The sequence below is a fragment of the Melospiza georgiana genome, chromosome 23 (genome assembly GCF_028018845.1).
Source record: "Melospiza georgiana isolate bMelGeo1 chromosome 23, bMelGeo1.pri, whole genome shotgun sequence".
NCBI lineage: Eukaryota > Metazoa > Chordata > Aves > Passeriformes > Passerellidae > Melospiza > Melospiza georgiana.
The window spans coordinates 7,697,153-7,713,346 of NC_080452.1; the positions used below are offsets into that span (position 1 = coordinate 7,697,153).

General features: G+C 54.6%; 1 protein-coding gene and 2 non-coding genes across 3 annotated transcripts in view; 2 read left to right on the plus strand and 1 right to left on the minus strand.

The window, feature by feature from the left end:
- The first annotated feature begins 1,697 nt into the window (after positions 1–1,697).
- On the plus strand, positions 1,698–1,770 carry TRNAK-UUU (transfer RNA lysine (anticodon UUU)). Its single transcript has one exon. It is a non-coding gene; the product is annotated as a tRNA-Lys (tRNA).
- A 173-nt stretch (positions 1,771–1,943) lies between these two features.
- Positions 1,944–2,016, minus strand: TRNAK-UUU (transfer RNA lysine (anticodon UUU)). The gene has a single exon. It is a non-coding gene; the product is annotated as a tRNA-Lys (tRNA).
- A 713-nt stretch (positions 2,017–2,729) lies between these two features.
- PIK3C2B (phosphatidylinositol-4-phosphate 3-kinase catalytic subunit type 2 beta) overlaps positions 2,730–16,194 on the plus strand; it is a 37,518-nt gene continuing 24,053 nt past the window's right edge. Inside the window, exons 1-8 of the mRNA XM_058039917.1 lie at positions 2,730–2,811; positions 8,861–9,819; positions 10,647–10,747; positions 11,172–11,326; positions 12,625–12,745; positions 15,510–15,621; positions 15,750–15,829; positions 15,926–15,989. Coding sequence (XP_057895900.1) covers positions 8,950–9,819; positions 10,647–10,747; positions 11,172–11,326; positions 12,625–12,745; positions 15,510–15,621; positions 15,750–15,829; positions 15,926–15,989 — 1,503 coding nt within the window. The 5' untranslated portion in view covers positions 2,730–2,811; positions 8,861–8,949. The remainder of the gene's footprint in view (positions 2,812–8,860; positions 9,820–10,646; positions 10,748–11,171; positions 11,327–12,624; positions 12,746–15,509; positions 15,622–15,749; positions 15,830–15,925; positions 15,990–16,194) is intronic.

Below are 16,194 nucleotides of genomic sequence, written 5' to 3' on the forward strand. Positions count from 1 at the left end.
AAAACAGAAATAAAAATAAGTAAATGAAAATAAATTTTCAAATAAAAGTAAATGTAAAATATAAATGTAGATATAAATATCAAGAGGACCACGGGGGTGTGCCCTCAGCCCTCATGGAAAACAGAAATAAAAAGAAATAAATTTTCAAATAAAAGTAAATGTAAAATGTAAATGTAGATATAAATATCAGGAGGACCACGGAGGTGTGCCCTCAGCCCTCATGGAAACCAGAAATAAAAATAAATAAATAAATAAAAAGAAATTTTCAAATAAAAGTAAATGTAAAATGTAAATGTAGATATAAATATCAATACAAATATAAATAGATATATATAGATATAGATATAGATATAAATATAGATATAGATATAGATATAGATATAGATATAGATATAGATATAAAAGTAAATGCAAATATAAACGTATATAAATATAAATATTAATATATAAATATAGATTATAGATATAGATATAAATACGGATTACAATAAAATAAGCATATACATTTTAAATATAAATATGAATATATAAACATGAAATTTATCTAAACTTATATCGTTTATTTATGTATAAACTTACATAAAAATTTATAAAATTAAGTTCATAAATTGAATCAAGAATTAAAATTTAAAGAATTTAAAATAAAAAATTTAAAATAAAAATAAAAAATTAAAAAATAAAAAATTAAAATTTAAAATTAAAGTTGAATAAAACTTTAATTTAAAAATACTTCGAAATAATAATAATAAATGCATAAAATAGTACAAAACGATACATACACAATAAATGCTTTGTATTATATATCTTATGCAATGTAACAACATTTAATAAATTAAAAAAATCAATAATAATTAGTGATAAATATTAATGAAAATAATAAGAAATGCCTGGGAAAAGAAAACATTATCTCAGCCATTATCTCATTATTTTTGATGCAAATCTTTGTATATTTTCAGGTCTAATCAGCAAGAAAGGAGAGCTCAGTGGAGCAGGAACATCCCTGGCTCAAGGACACCCTGGAATTATCGAGCCTTAAGGATGGAATAAATCAAAATGTCAGTGAGGGTCTGTGCAGACATCGCTGACCTGGCAAAAAATCCAAGGTCTCTGTGTCCTAGAGCTGAGTTATCTTCATTTTAATTCCCACCTGGACTTTGGGGATTCCCCTGGACATTATAACATCCACTAGAATATCCACCTGGATATCAGAATATTCACTTGGATATCGGAATATCCGGGATATTACAATATTCTGGATATCAGAATATCCACCTATATCCATTTAAAACCCCAAACTTTCCCTTGTCACCTGCTCCAGGTCACCCTGCCTTGTCACGGGCGTGGACTGAATTATTTCCACAGTTCCTTTCCAAGCTGGGAATAATTTCCACGTGTTTGGAAAATTCCGAATTAATCCCAGCGCCGGGGCAGGGCTTGGGAACCGCTCGGTGCCGACAGCGATGGGCTGGGCTTGTGGCCGGCTCGGACAGAAATAATTAGAATACTTTGGGAAATAGCAATAATATTTTAAAGAATAATTAGAATATTTTGAGAAATAATCAGAATATTTTGTCTAACGATGTGTTTGGGCCGGGGGAGGGAGCCGCACACCGGGAACGCATCCCAGTTCCTGGAAAAACCGGGGAATCATCCCCGCTGTGCGCTCATAAAAGCTTTGAGCAGCAGCGGAACTCAGAGCCCGGATAGCTCAGTCGGTAGAGCATCAGACTTTTAATCTGAGGGTCCAGGGTTCAAGTCCCTGTTCGGGCGACCGTCCTTTTTCCATATAATTTTTTTTTTTTTTTTTTCATTCCTGCCACGATTTCCCCCAGGGGCAGCCAGGACTCTCCGGCGGGCAGCGCTGGTCGTGTCGCAGGTGTAAAAAAAAGATTTTTTTGGGAAAAAAAATAATTGGGCGGTGAAAAAATGAGGAAAAACAAACTCGCCCGAACAGGGACTTGAACCCTGGACCCTCAGATTAAAAGTCTGATGCTCTACCGACTGAGCTATCCGGGCTCTGTTGCAGATGATGGCGCTGCTGCAATATGCCCGTGCAAAGGAACTGCGCGGCTACCGGGACTTGTGTTTCAGACTGCACCCCACTATCTGCACCCCGGTCTGCACCCCCTAACTGACCCCTTCTGCCTGCACCCCCACTGCACCTCAAGATCTGCACCCCATTGCCTGCACCTTCCCTCCTGCACCCCCCAACTGACGGCAGCATCCCGGGGGTTCCATGGGGCAGCCGGAGCGTGCTGGGGACACTGGGGGGACACCGGGAGACGCTCGGGGACACGGCGAGGGGTCGGCCCGTGCTCTGTGCAATGCGGAGGGACAGCGGCAACACCCCGGGGACATTCAGGGGGACACTGGGGGACACCAGCCGGGGCTCTGAACATCTCGGGGACATTCAGGGGGACACCGGGAGACACCAGCCGGGGCTCTGAACATCTCGGGGACATTCAGAGGGACACCAGCCCGAGCTCTGGGCAATAAGCAACACCCCAGGGACATTCAGGGGGACACCGGGGGACACCAGCCGGGGCTCTGAACACCCCGAAGGCATTCAGGGGGACACCGGGGGACACCAGCCGGAGCTCTGTGCAATGCGGAGCGCGGCCGGGAGATGGCCCCGCACCGCCCCGCGCTGTGCCCGCCATTGTCCGCCGCCTCCGCCGCGGAGCTCCCGCCTCCCTCCGGCTCCTCCCGCATCCCTCCGGCTCCTCCCGCATCCCTCCGGCTCCTCCCGCATCCTCCCGGCTCCTCCCGCATCCCCGGCCCCGCCGCCGCCGCCGCAGCCGCTCGGAGCAGGTAGGGCCGCGGAGGGAGCGGGGGGCTCCGCTCGGCTCGTCCCGGGGTTTCCCCGCTAAAAATTGATATTTTCTATTTAAACGGAGCTCTGTGCGTCCGTAATTTCCACCTCCCGGGGATGATGCGGGTCCCGGAGCTTCCCAAGAGCTGCGGCTCATCCTGGGAACCCCGAAAGGGAACGCGGGGGTAATGCGGGGCTGCCCCTTCCCAGGGCACGCGGAGGGGTCGGGGGTCTCCCCTCGGGAATTTGGGGGGTTTGGAACAATGAGATGGTGCCCGAGGAGCGGCCAAGTTGGGCAAAGGGGACGGGGTGGGTCGGGGTCTTGTCCCCTCCCCACAGGGACAGCGATGGGGACAGGGGTGGGGACAGAAATAGGGAAGGGATGGGGACGGCGATCACGGAATCCTGGAGCGGTTTTACTCTTGGCTTTTGGTTTTGGACCCTCTGGTCCCCACCCCCTGCCCTGGGCAGGGATGGCACCCTTTGGATCAGTGGCTGGGGACAGGGACAGGGACAGGGACAGCCCAGCCGTGCTGAGAGGCCGAGCAGGATCACCTCCATCCCAGCCCTAAACCCGCACGGATTTCGGGGCAGGAGGCTCCGGTGAGGATGCTGCTGGGATCCCTGCTCTCCTGCCGATCCCAGCCCTGCGGGAATCTCGTGGATCAGAATTCCAGAGGTTCGGGAGCTGCTCCCGCTGGGTGAGGGAGCTCCGGGGGCTCCCTGCTCGTGTGTGCGAGGCCGAGCACGGCTGGGATTGTTCCCGGCGCCTGGGCCCGGCTCCATGAGCACCAGCGTGACCGGGAAAATCAATCCTTCCTTCCCGGAGCGGCAGGGACGGGAGCTGCTGGTGAGGGAATGCTCCTGGAGCCTGGATCTCCCAGGAAAATCCATCCTTCCTTCCCGGAGCGGCAGGGATAGGAGCTGGGGCTGAGGGAGCCTGCCTGGAGCCTGGTATTCCCAGGAAAATCCATCCTTCCTTCCCGGAGCGGCAGGGATAGGAGCTGGGGCTGAGGGAGCCTGCCTGGAGCCTGGTATTCCCAGGAAAATCAGTTCTGCCTTCTCAGAGCTGCAGGAACGGGATAACAGGGAGCTGGGGGGTGAGGGAATGCTCCTGGAGTCCAGGTTTCCCAGGAAAATCCATCTTTTCTTCCCAGAGCAGCAGGGATGGGATAACAGGGAGCTGGGGGTGAGGGAACGTCCTGGAGCCCAGATTTTTCAGGAAAATCCATCCTTTCCTTTGCAAAATGAGAGGAATGGGGTAACAGGGAGCTGTGGGATGGGGAAGCCTGCCTGGAGCCTGGTATTCCCAGAGAAATCCATCCTTCCTTCCCAGAGCAGCAGGGATGGGATAACAGGGAGCTGGGGGTGAGGGAATGTTTCTGGAGCCTGGTACTCCCAGAAAAATCAATCCTTCCTTCCCAGAGCAGCAGGGATGGGATAACAGGGAGCTCTGGGCTGAGGGAATGATCCTGGATCTCCCAGGAAAATCCACGCTTCCTTCCCAGAGCAGCAGGGATGGGATAACAGGGAGCTCTGGATTAAGGGAACCTGCCCAGAGCCTGGATTTCCCAGGAAAACCGATCCTTTCCCTCTCAAAGTGGGCGGGACTGGGATAGCCGGGAGCTCTGGGCTGAGGAACCCGCCTGTCCCGGATTTCCCGGCCGGGCACCTGCCCCACCTCGGAGCACAGCCCCAAATTCCAGAGCCTCCGGAGGATCGGCCCTTCCAACCCTGCAGCCGGGAATTCCTGGCCTGCTGCAGTGGGAGCGGGGCTGGGATGGACTGGGATGCGCCAGAATGGACTGGGATTGACTGGGATTGACTGGGATGGACTGGGATTTACAGGGGTTCACCAGGATTGACTGGGGTTGACTGGAATGTACCAGGATTGACTGGGATTCACTGGGGTTTACCAGGATTCACCAGGATGCACTGGATTGACTGGGATGTATTGGGAGGTACTGGGATTGACTGGGGTGCACTGGGATTCACCAGGATGCACTGGGATTCACTGAGATGAACTGGGGTGCACTGGGATTCACCAGGATTCACTGGGATGTACTGGGATTGACTGGGATGCACTGGGACTCACTGGGGTGCACTGGGATTCACCGAGATTCACTGGGATGCACTGGGATTCACTGGGATGCACTGGGATGCACTGGGGGATGTATTGGGAGGTACTGGGATTGACTGGGGTGCACTGGGATTCACCAGGATTCACTGGGATTCACCAGGATTCACTGGGATGTACTGGGATTGACTGGGGTGCACTGGGATTCACCAGGATTCACTGGGATGCACTGGGATTCACCAGGATTCACTGAGATGAACAGGGATTCACTGGGATGTACTGGGATTGACTGGGATGCACTGGGACTCACTGGGATGCACTGGGATTCACCAGGATTCACTGGGGTGCACTGGGATTCACCAGGATTCACTGGGATGCACTGGGATTCACTGGGATGCACTGGGGGATGTATTGGGAGGTACTGGGATTGACTGAGGTGCACTGGGATTCACCAGGATGCTCTGGGGTGCACTGGGATTCACCAGGATTCACTGGGATGTACTGGGATTCACCCTGGGATGATCCCAGTCCTCCCCACATCCCTGGGATGACGCTCCCAGTCCTCCCCACATCCCTTTTTTCCTTCCAGACTGTTGGATTTGCTGGATTTGGGATCGATGGATCCGTTTGTGCCTCCAAAAGTGTTTTGGGATGTTTCTGTGGTGTTTTGGGGCGTTTCTGTGGTGGTTTTGGGCGTTTCTGTGGTGTTTTTGGGCGTTTCTGTGATGTTTTTGGGATGTTTTTAGGCCTCCACCCCCTCCTGTCCCCACTGCCCCTCCCGTCCCCAGGTGGGTGGCAGGAGGAAGCCGAGATTTGCATAGGACACGGGTGGTGGCATCGGGGACAGCGTGACACCACCTCCAGCATCCCCCGGGGGTGGCCTTGACCCCCAAAACCCCGACCCTGGGGGCTTTGGGAAATTCCCAAAGTCTGGGTGTGGCTGTGACGCGGGGACAGGAGGTGGCTCCAGGTGGGGTCTGGAGCTACTTGGGGACATCTTGGGGACACCTTGGGGACATCGTGGGGTGCCATGGGGACAGGAGTCAGGATCTCTTTAAAAGGGGGAGTCTCAGGTGGGATCCTGAGAGGGGGAAGGGAGGATGGGGGTGCTCAAGGAGCCCCCAGGATCCCATTCCTGGGCACGGGGAGCCAGGGATCTGCCACGGGATCCTGCCAGGTTTCCCGGGATCAGGGAGGCTCCGGAGGCCCCTTTAACCATGGCACCATTAAAATTCCCATTAAAATTCCCACTAAAATTCCCACTAAAATCCCCATTAAAATCCGCCCCTGGGATCCCATCCCTGGGCACGGGGAGCCAGGGATCTGCCATGGGATCCTGCCAGGTTTCCCGGGATCAGGAAGGCTCCAGAGCCTCCTTTAACCATGGCACCATTAAAATCCCCATTCAAATCCCCTTTAAAATTCCCACTAAAACCCCCATTAAATTCCCATTAAATTCCCAATAAATCCCTGTATCAAGAGGCTCTGACCCAACATCACTTCCTGCACTTAGAGGACGATTTTGGGGCTTTTCCATGGGATTTTTTTGCTCCTTTTGGGAAGGGAAGGGGCTGAGCCACCTGCTCAGTGTCCCCAAACCAAGTGATTGGTTAATATTCCCATTAAAATTCCCATTAAATTCCCATTAAAATTCCCAATAAAATTCCCAATAAATTCCCAATAAATTCCTATTAAATTCCCATTAAATCCCAGTATCAAAAGGCTCCAACCCAGCATCAATTCCTGCTCCTGGGCCAGCACTTAGAGGGCGATTTTGGGGTTTTTCCATGGGATTTTTTTTTGCTCCTTTTGGTCAAACCCCATTCCCGCCCCATTCCCGTGGCAATCCCAGCCCCACACGCTGGAAGGGAAATGCAGATGTTTGTTTTGGAGAGCAGCACGGAGCTGTGGCTTCGTCAGCCGCAAAACTCAGCCGGGGTTTTGTTGCTTTTGGGTTAAAAGCAGATTTTCCCCTCTGTTCGCCTTCCAGCTTTTGGGATTTCTGCTTTTCCAGGAAAAAGCCACAGCTGCCAGCAGAGCCCTGAAATGCCAGGGGAAGGGAACATTCCCAACCTCTCTTTTCTAGCTGGAAAGCACCAAAATCCCTGGGGGCTGGAAAATTCCCAATTCCCAAAATTCCCAAACCCAGTGGGAATTGTGGAGCTCATTGGGAACCATCATGTCCTGCAGAGCTCGGGGTCAGGAGGACAAAAACCCCCCAGGAGCAGCCTGAGGACACCCTGGGATGGACTGGACACTGGGGTGGGGTGTGGGGGCCACTTTTGGGGTCCCCTGGCCTCTCCTGGGTCCGGTGGTTTGGGATTTAGGATTTTCCTGCTTTCCCCCAAAATGGGCATGGTGATGGCCAGGGGTCACCCAGTAAAATATTTGTTGTTATTGGGAAGGGGGAGTGGCTCCTTTTGACCCTAAATTGGGGCATCAACAGAGCAGAGGAGAGCCTGGGGGGGGCAGTGGAGCCAAACCCATCCAAAACCCCAAAAACTGGAGGGCCCATGAACTGAACCCATCCAAAACCCCAAAAAATAGGAAGTCCCATAACCAAATCCATCCAAAACCCCAAAAATGGGAGGTCCCATGTGCCAGATCTGCCCAGAACCCCAAAACCTGGAGGTTCCATGAGCCAAACCTGTCCAAAACCCCAAAAATAGGATATCCCCTGAGCCAAACCCTTCGAAAACCCCAAAAACAGGAGGTCCCGTGACCCAAACCTGTCCAAAACCCCAAAACTGTAGGTCTCATGAGCCAAACCCATCCAAAACCCCAAAAACTGGAAGTGCCATGAACCAGATCTGCCCAGAACCCCAAAACCTGGAGGTCCCTGCTGGTGATTTTCAGAGCTGAGCAGTGCCTGGGTGGGTGCTGGGGAATTTCCGTGAGGTCCAGAAATCTCCTGGCTTTTTCCAGGCCATTCCCAGTTCCCTCTGCTGAAATGAGAGATGGGAGCTGCCCCCTCAGCACTCTCATCCCCTTCTGCCTTAAAAATCCCTGGATTTGCTCCCAGGGGTTGATTTTTCCCTCAAAACATTGGGCACCCCATCCATCAATCCCTCACCTTTCCCCACTCCCAGCATCAATCTGTACTCTACACTATTTGTTATTTGATCTTTTTCACCCCCTGATGAATATTAGAGATATCTTTTCACCCCTGATGTAAATTAGAGATACATTTTGTGTGAAAAATTTGATGGATTTCTATGCCAATTTCAGTGAACAAATTTTTTTCTAAGACAGTTTTTGGTTTGTATTCTCACCAAACAAGAAAGCATAATGACCATAAATTTAACTGATGATGGCCTGATAATTTTATATAAAAAGTGTGCGTGCATTTATGTGTGCAGGATCTTTATCAATACTTACGAAATAATTACTAGATGCAGCTAAATTAATTAATAACTTATTTTAGAACATATTTTACAAAAAACCTTCCCCTATTTCCAGCCATCCATGGGTGCCATCCATCAGTTCCTCACTTTTCCCCATTCTCAGCATCCATCCCACACCCTTCCCGACTCCCAACATCAACCCCTCACCTTTCCCTATTTCCAGCCATCCATGGGTGCCATCCATCAATTCCTCACTTTTCCCCACTCCCAGCATCAACCCCTCACCTTCCCCTATTTCCAGCCATCCATGGGTGCCATCCATCAATTCCTCACTTTTCCCCATTCTCAGCATCAATCCCACATCCTTCCCGACTCCCAACACCAACCCCTCACTTTTCCCTATTTCCAGCCATCCATGGGTGCCATCCATCAATTCCTCACTTTTCCCCATTCTCAGCATCCATCCCACACCCTTCCCGACTCCCAACATCTACCCCTCACTTTTCCCTATTTCCAGCCATCCATGGGTGCCATCCATCCATCCCACACCCTTCCCGACTCCCAACATCAACCCCTCACCTCTCCCCACTCACTCCCCATTAACCCCTTAACCCTTTCCTCTCCCAGGAGCAGCACGATGCCGTTCTCCTGACGCCGGTGCCGCTCTCCGGACCCCGATCCCGGCAGGATCCCGGCAGGAGGATCCCGGCAGCAGGATGTCCACGTCGCGCCGCCGCGGCCCCGGCGAGCAGTGGCCGGCGCTGGAGTCGGTGGGGCTGAGCCGCAAGGAGCTGGCGCTGGCCGAGGCGCTGCAGATGGAGTACGACGCCTTATCCCGCCTCCGCCAGGACAAGGAGGAGAGCCGGGCCAGGAAGGAGCAGCTCCAGGAGCGCTCCCTCATCTCCTGGGACGACCCTGCCGACAGGAGTGCCGTCAAAGCCGCGCGGGGGCTCTCCGGCTCCGAGCCCGCGCTCAGCCGCGCCGTCCCCAATGTCCCCGAGGGTCCCCATGTGCCAGCCGGGCCCAGCGCGCCCCGGGTGGAGCCGCAGCCCTGGAAGGGCCCGCTGAGCGGGGATTACCTGCTCATCTTCGAGGGTTCCCAGCGGGATTTCCTTGGGGAGCCCCTCAACGGCTCCGAGCCCCACGAGGGTGGCGGATCCCCCAAAAAGCTCTCGCCGCCCCCTCTGCCCCCGCGTCACCCGCTGTGGGGCTGTCCCGAGGGCGGCCAGCTCTCAGGAAAGGCATCCCCGCTGTCCCCCAAGAGCCAGGCCCAGCCCAGGGACATCAACATGTTCTCGGTGGCCCAGGACAAGCTCGTGGGGCGCCGCATCTCGCAGGAGGATCCCTACGGCGTGGACGCCATCACCTGCCTCAACCTCAAGTCCACCTACGAGTCCGAGGCGCTGAGGGAAGGCTCCCGGGGATGGAAGGAAGGAAGGAGCATCCTGGAGAAGGAATCCAGCGGGAAGCCGGTGGCACGGAGCAAGACCATGCCCCCACAGGTGCCCCCGCGCACCTACGGAGCCCGGGCGGGCGGCAGGAAGAACCTGGCGGCCAACAGGAACCGCAGGATCTCCGTGGAGCCGGTGAGGGCTGGGAATGGGAATGGGAATGGGAACTGGGGAGGGATGGAGGTGGGAATTCGGAGCTGGGATGTCCCCAAGATGGGTGTGCTTCCGGGTGGGTTCTCCTTGTGAGGGCGTCGTGGCTCCTTGGAATGGGATGTGGCATGTGGGATGTGGGGAGAGGCGTCTGAGTGTGGGGATGTCCCATGAGGCAGCCATGCCCAGGGCACCAAAAACTGAGCCAGACCTGTCCAAAATCCCAAAACTGAAGGTCCTGTAAGTCAGACCTGCCCACAACCCCAAAACTGAAGGGTCCCGCGAACCAGACCTGTCCAAAACCTCAAAAACTGAGACAGATGTTCAAAACCCCAAAACTGAAGGTTCCCATGAGCAAGACTTGCCCAAACCCCCAAAACTGAAGGTTCTGTGAGCCAGACTTGCCCAAAACCCCAAAAGTGAAGGTCCCATGAGGCAGACCTGCCCAAAACCCCAAAACTGAAGGGTCCCATGAGCTGTCACAACAGTGCCACCTTCCCTGTTGGGGACAGCAGTGGGCAGTGTCCCCTGCAGCACCTCCACAGCCTGGGGACACTCCCTGCCGATCCTGCTGCTCCTCCCTGTGGGATATCCCTGGGAATGGCCACTTTTGGGGGGTCTCCAAGCCACGGGCAAGCACAACCCCCCTGTGCTGGCTCAGAGCCCCCACACCACTGCGGGGCCACCTCTGTTCCCACCATGGTGGCCCTGGTGTGGCACAGGCTGTTCCAGGGGGGGGTCTGGGGGTCCCCATGGGGGTGTGGGGTCCCGGGGGTGTCCCCCAGCTGATGGTCCCGTGTCCTGCCCCACAGGTGGCTCCCCGGCCCCACTCCCTGGCCAATGGCTACGAGCTCTTCGAGGTGTCTGAGGAGCGGGACGAGGAGGTGGCGGCGTTCTGTCACATGCTGGATGTGTGAGTACACAAAATGTCCCCAAAACAGCCCAAAGGAGCTTCAGGGCCACTCTGAGGGGCTTTAGGGCCACCAAGAGGGGTTTCATGGCCACTCCAAGGGGATTCAGGTCCGCTCCAAGGGGATTCAGGGCCACCAAAAGAGGCTTGAGGGCCACTCCAAGGGGATTCAGGGTCACCCCAAATGGCTTCAGGGCCACTCCAAGGGGATTCAGGGCCACCAAAAGTGGATTCAGGGCAACCCAGAAGGGATTCAGGGCCACCAAGAGGGGTTCAAGGCCACCTCAAGGGGGTTTAGGGCCACCAAAAGGGACTCAGGGCCACCCAAAGGGGCTGTTCCCGGGGGCGCCGAGCCCTTGTGGTGCCAAAAGGGGATTCCAGGACCCCCCCAGCCCCGGCAGGCCCCTGATCCATCCCTGCTCCCCAGGCTGCGCTCCAGCTGCGGCTCCAGGGGCGGCTCCGGCTCGGGGCTGGTGTGGAACGCGGTGAACGTGAGCCCCGAGCAGCCGGGCCACGGCGTCAGCCTGAAGGTGACGGTGCTGAGTGACAGCCTGAGGGAGCCGCTCACCTTCACCTGCGACTGTGAGTGCTGTCCCCGGCCAGGGGAGGAGGGGCAATTGCCACGTTCACACCGTTCCTGCCGTTCCCGTTCTTCCCGCTGTTCCTGCCGTTCCCATATTCCTGCCATTCCCGCCGTTCCCACTGTTCCTGCTGTTCCCAACACTCCCACCATCCCCACCATTCCCACCATCCCCACCATTCCCACCATCCCCACCATCCCCACCATCCCCACCATTCCCACCATTCCCCCATTCCCAACACTCCCACCATTCCCACCATCCCCACCATTCCCACCATTCCCACCATTCCCATATTCCTGCCATTCCCACCATTCCCGCTGTTCCTGCTGTTCCCAACATTCCCACCATTCCCACCATTCCCACCATTCCCCCATTCCCGCATTCCCACCATCCCCACCATTCCCACCATTCCTCCATTCCTGCATTCTCACCATCCCATCATTGCCACCATTCCTCTATTCCAGCTGTTCCTGTTATTCCCACCATTCCCTCCATCCCCACCATCCCCACCATTCCCCCCAATCCCACCATCCCCACCATTCCCCCCAATCCCACCATTCCCATCATTCCCCCATCCCCACCATCCCCACCATTCCCCCAGTCCCACCATCCCCAGCCGTTCCCACTGTTCCTGACATTCCCACCAATCCCACCATCTCCACCAATCCCCACCATCCCTGTAGTTCTCACCAATCCCCACCATTACCTCCACTGCCCCATTCCCACCATCCCCACCTGTTCCCACTGTTCCTGACATTCCCACCATCCCCTCCATCCCCACCAATCCCACCAATCCCCCATCCCCTCCATCCCCACCATTCCCCCATCATCTCCACCATTCCACCATCCCCACCATTCCCCCATTCCTCCCATTCCCTCTATTCCCACCTTTCCCACCTTTCCTACTATTCCCACCATTCCCCCATTCCTTCAATCCCACCATTCCCACCATTCCCCCAATCCCACCATTCCCCCATCTTCACCATCTCCACCACCCCCACCATTCCCTCATTCCCTCAATCCCACCATTCCCCCAGTCCACCAATCCCACCCTCTCCACCATTCCCCTAATCCCAACATTCCCACATTCCTGCATCCCTACCATTCCCCCATCCCCTCCATTGCCACAATTTCCCCAATCCCACAATCCCAACCATTCCCACCATTCATCCCAACCATCCCAACCATTCCCACCATTCATTCCCACCATCCCCACCATTCATTCCCACCATTCCCACCATTCATCCCCACCATTCCCACCATTCCCAAGGGTTCAGGGGCCGTTCCTGTTCCCCCCAGGCTCCTCCACCGTGGACCTGCTCATCTACCAGGCCCTGTGCTACACCCACGACGAGCTCCACGCCGTGGACGTCGAGGATTTCCTGCTCAAAATCTGCGGCCTCGAGGAGTTCCTGCAGAAGTGAGTGGCCGTGGGAAAAAACAGGGAGGAAATGGGGAAAAATGGGGAAAAAAACCAGGGGAAAATGAGGAAAAATTTGGGGGAAAAACGGGGAAAATAAACAGGAAAAAAATCCAGGGGAAAATGGGGGAAAACAGAGGGAAAAACAGGGGGCAAATGGAGTAAAATCAGGGGGAAAGCTGGGGAAAAAACAGAGGGAAAACCAGGGGAAATGAGGGAAAATCAGGGGGAAAAATGGGGAAAAAACAGGGAAAAAATAGGGGAAGAATGGGGGGGAAATGAGGAAATGGGAGAAAAATAGGGGAAAACACAGAAAAACCAGGGAAAAGTGGGGGGAGAACAGGGGAAATACAGGGAAAAAACAGGGAAATAAATGGGGAAAATGGGGGGGAAAATATAAAAATGGAAACAATGGGGAAAAGAGTGAAAACATGGGAAAGCCAGGGAAAAAACAGGGAACATCCATGGCAGGAGCTCCAGGGTGTGATGAGCACCCAGAGTTGATCTGGCACAGCAGGAGCACAGCAGGAGTTTCTCTGCTCCTTTTCCTGCCTCTGGAGCTGCTCCTGCCAAAAGCTGCATTGGGAATGTCTTGGGAATGTTGCTCCCGGCCAGGCTGAGCCCCAAACCCCTGGAAAACCAGCTGGGAGCTGCCAAAAATGCTTTTTGGAGGAGAATTCTGTAAAAGCCATGTCAGGGAGCGGAGAATGGATAAATCGCAGCCCTTGATAAATCCCAGCCCCGGGTAAATCCCAGCTCCAGAATTCCCCCTGTCATTCCCAGATCCAGGTATCTCCCTGTCATTCGCAGTTCCAGAATTCCCTCTGTCATTCCCAGCTCCAGAATTCCCCCTGTCATTCCTAGCTCCAGAGTTTTCCTCGTCACTCCTGCTCCAGGGTTCTTTCTGTCATTCCCAACTCCAGAATTCTCCCTGTCATTCCCAGATCCGTGGTTCCCCCGTCATTCTCAGCTCCAGATTTTCCCCTGTCATTCCCAGATCCATAATTCCCCCTGTCATTCCCAGTTCCATAATTCCCCCTGTCATTCCCAGCTCCAGAATTCTCCCTGTCATTCCCTTCTCCAGAATTCCCCATCATTCCCAGCTCTAAAATTCCCTCTGTCATTCCCAACTCCACAATTCCCACTGTGATTCTCAACTCCAGAATTCCCCCTGTCATTCCCAACTCCAGAATTCCCCCTGTCACTCCTAGCTCCAGGGTTTTTCTTGCCATTCCCTTCTCCAGGGTTCTTCTTGTCACTCCCAGCTCCAGAATTCCCCATCATTCTCATTTCCAGAATTGCCCCTGTCACTCCCAGCTCCAGAATTCTTACTGTGATTCCCAGATCCATAATTCCCCATCACTCCCAGCTCCAGAATTCCCCCTGTCATTCCCAGCTCCAGAATTCCCTCTGTCATTCCCAGCTCCAGAATTCCCACTGTGATTCCCAGCTCCATAATCCCCACCTGTCATTCCCAGTTCCAGAATTCCCCCTCTCACTCCCAGCTCCAGAATTCCCCCTGTCATTCCCAGTTCCAGAATTCCCTCTGTCATTCCCAGCTCCAGAATTCCCCCTGTCATTCCCAACTCCAGAATTCTCCCTCTCACTCCCAACTCCAGAATTCTCCCTCTCACTCCCAGCTCCAGAATTCCCTCCCAGTCTCAGATCCGTGCCCTGCTTCCCACGGATCCCTGGGCAGGTCCTGGCAGGCCGGGCCCGGCTCCGGAGGGGAAGGAGGGAGAACAATTCCTCATTCTCTGAATTTCCTGCTGCCACAAAGGTCCCTGTGCAGGGCAGGGCGGCCACCCTGAGCCCCGGCCAAGGCTGCCTGGCTGGGGCATATCAGGGTGGGGCACTCCAGGTGGGATTTTGGGGCTCCCAGGTGGGATTTTGGGGCACCCGGATGGAATTTTGAGGTGTGAGATAAGTGTGCAGAGCTCTCCCTGCACATTTGGCAGGCACAAGTTCACCCAGCCCTGCTGGAAGTCTTGGTTTCACTGTGAACCCCAGCCAAGGCTGCCTGGCCAGGGGATTTTGGGGCTCTCAGGCAGGATTTTAGGGCTCTCAGGTGCGATTTTGGGGCAGCCAGGCAAAATTTTGAGGTGTGGGATGAGTGTGCAGAGCTCTCCCTGCACATTTGGCAGGCACAAGTTCACCCAGCCCTGCAGGAAATGTGGTTTCACTGTGAACCCCAGCCAAGGCTGCCTGGCCAGGGGATTTTGGGGCACCCCAGATGGGATTTTGGGGCTCTCAGGTGCGATTTTGGGGCACCCAGATGGGATTTTGGGGCGTGGGATGAGCCTGTGGCCCTGTCCCTTCATGCTGGGCAGCCACAAATTCACCCAGCCCTGATGAAAGTTCAGCCTCACTGTGAGCCCCAGCCAAGGCTGCCTGGCCAGGGGATTTTGGGGTTTCCAGGTGGGATTTTGGGGCACTCCAGGTGGGATTTTGGGGCAGACAGACAGGATTCTGGGGCATCCAGGTGGGATTTTGGGGCATTCCAGGTGGGATTTTGGGGCAGACAGGCAGGATTCTGGGGCATCCAGGTGGGATTTTGGGGCATTCCAGGTGGGATTTTGGGGCATTCCAGGTGGGATTTCAGGCCTCTCAGGTGGGATTTTGGGGCATTCCAGGTGGGATTTCAGGCCTCTCAGGTGGGATTTTGGGATACCCTAGGTGGGATTTTGGGGCTCTCAGGTGGGATTTTGGGGCTCTCAGGCAAGTTTTTGGGGTGCGGGGTGAGCCCACGGCCCTGTCCCCACAGCAAACACGCGCTGGGCAGCCACGAGCACATCCAGCACTGCAGGAAATTCGACATCGACATCCGGCTGCAGCTGCTCCGGAGGAAAGGCGTGCGCAGCGACCTGGCCCGCACGGTGGGTGTCACCAACCTGGGACACTGAGGGGTTGATGTGACCTCCCTGGGACACTGAAGGGGTCAGTGTCACTCCGAGGGGTCAGTGTCACCTCCTTGCAGCCCTGCTCAGCCTCTCTGTGTCCCCAGGCCAGCGATGACCAGAGCCCGTCCACCCTCAACCACCACATCCACCTGCAGGAGCGCCCCATCAAACAGACCATCAGCAGGTAGGGCTGGGGACACCCAGGGCGACACGGTGGCACTGTCACCATGTGTCCCCACGTGTCCCCTGGCTGGGCTGAGCGCTGTCCCCTGTCCCCCAGGCAGGCCCTGAGTCTCCTCTTCGACACCTTCCACAACGAGGTGGACGCGTTCCTGGTGGCCGAGGTGAGGCCAGCGATGGTTTTGGGGGGATTTTTGGGGGGTTTTGGAAGTTTTGGGGGCTTTGGACCCTCTGGGAATGCAGTGGGCAAAGGTGGTGCCCCAAAGCTCAGATTGGATCCAGGTAGGAATGCTTGGCTCCTCCCCTGGGCGGAGCATCTCCCCATGGGATGATGGAATTTTGTCAGCCATGCAGGGACACTCATTGACT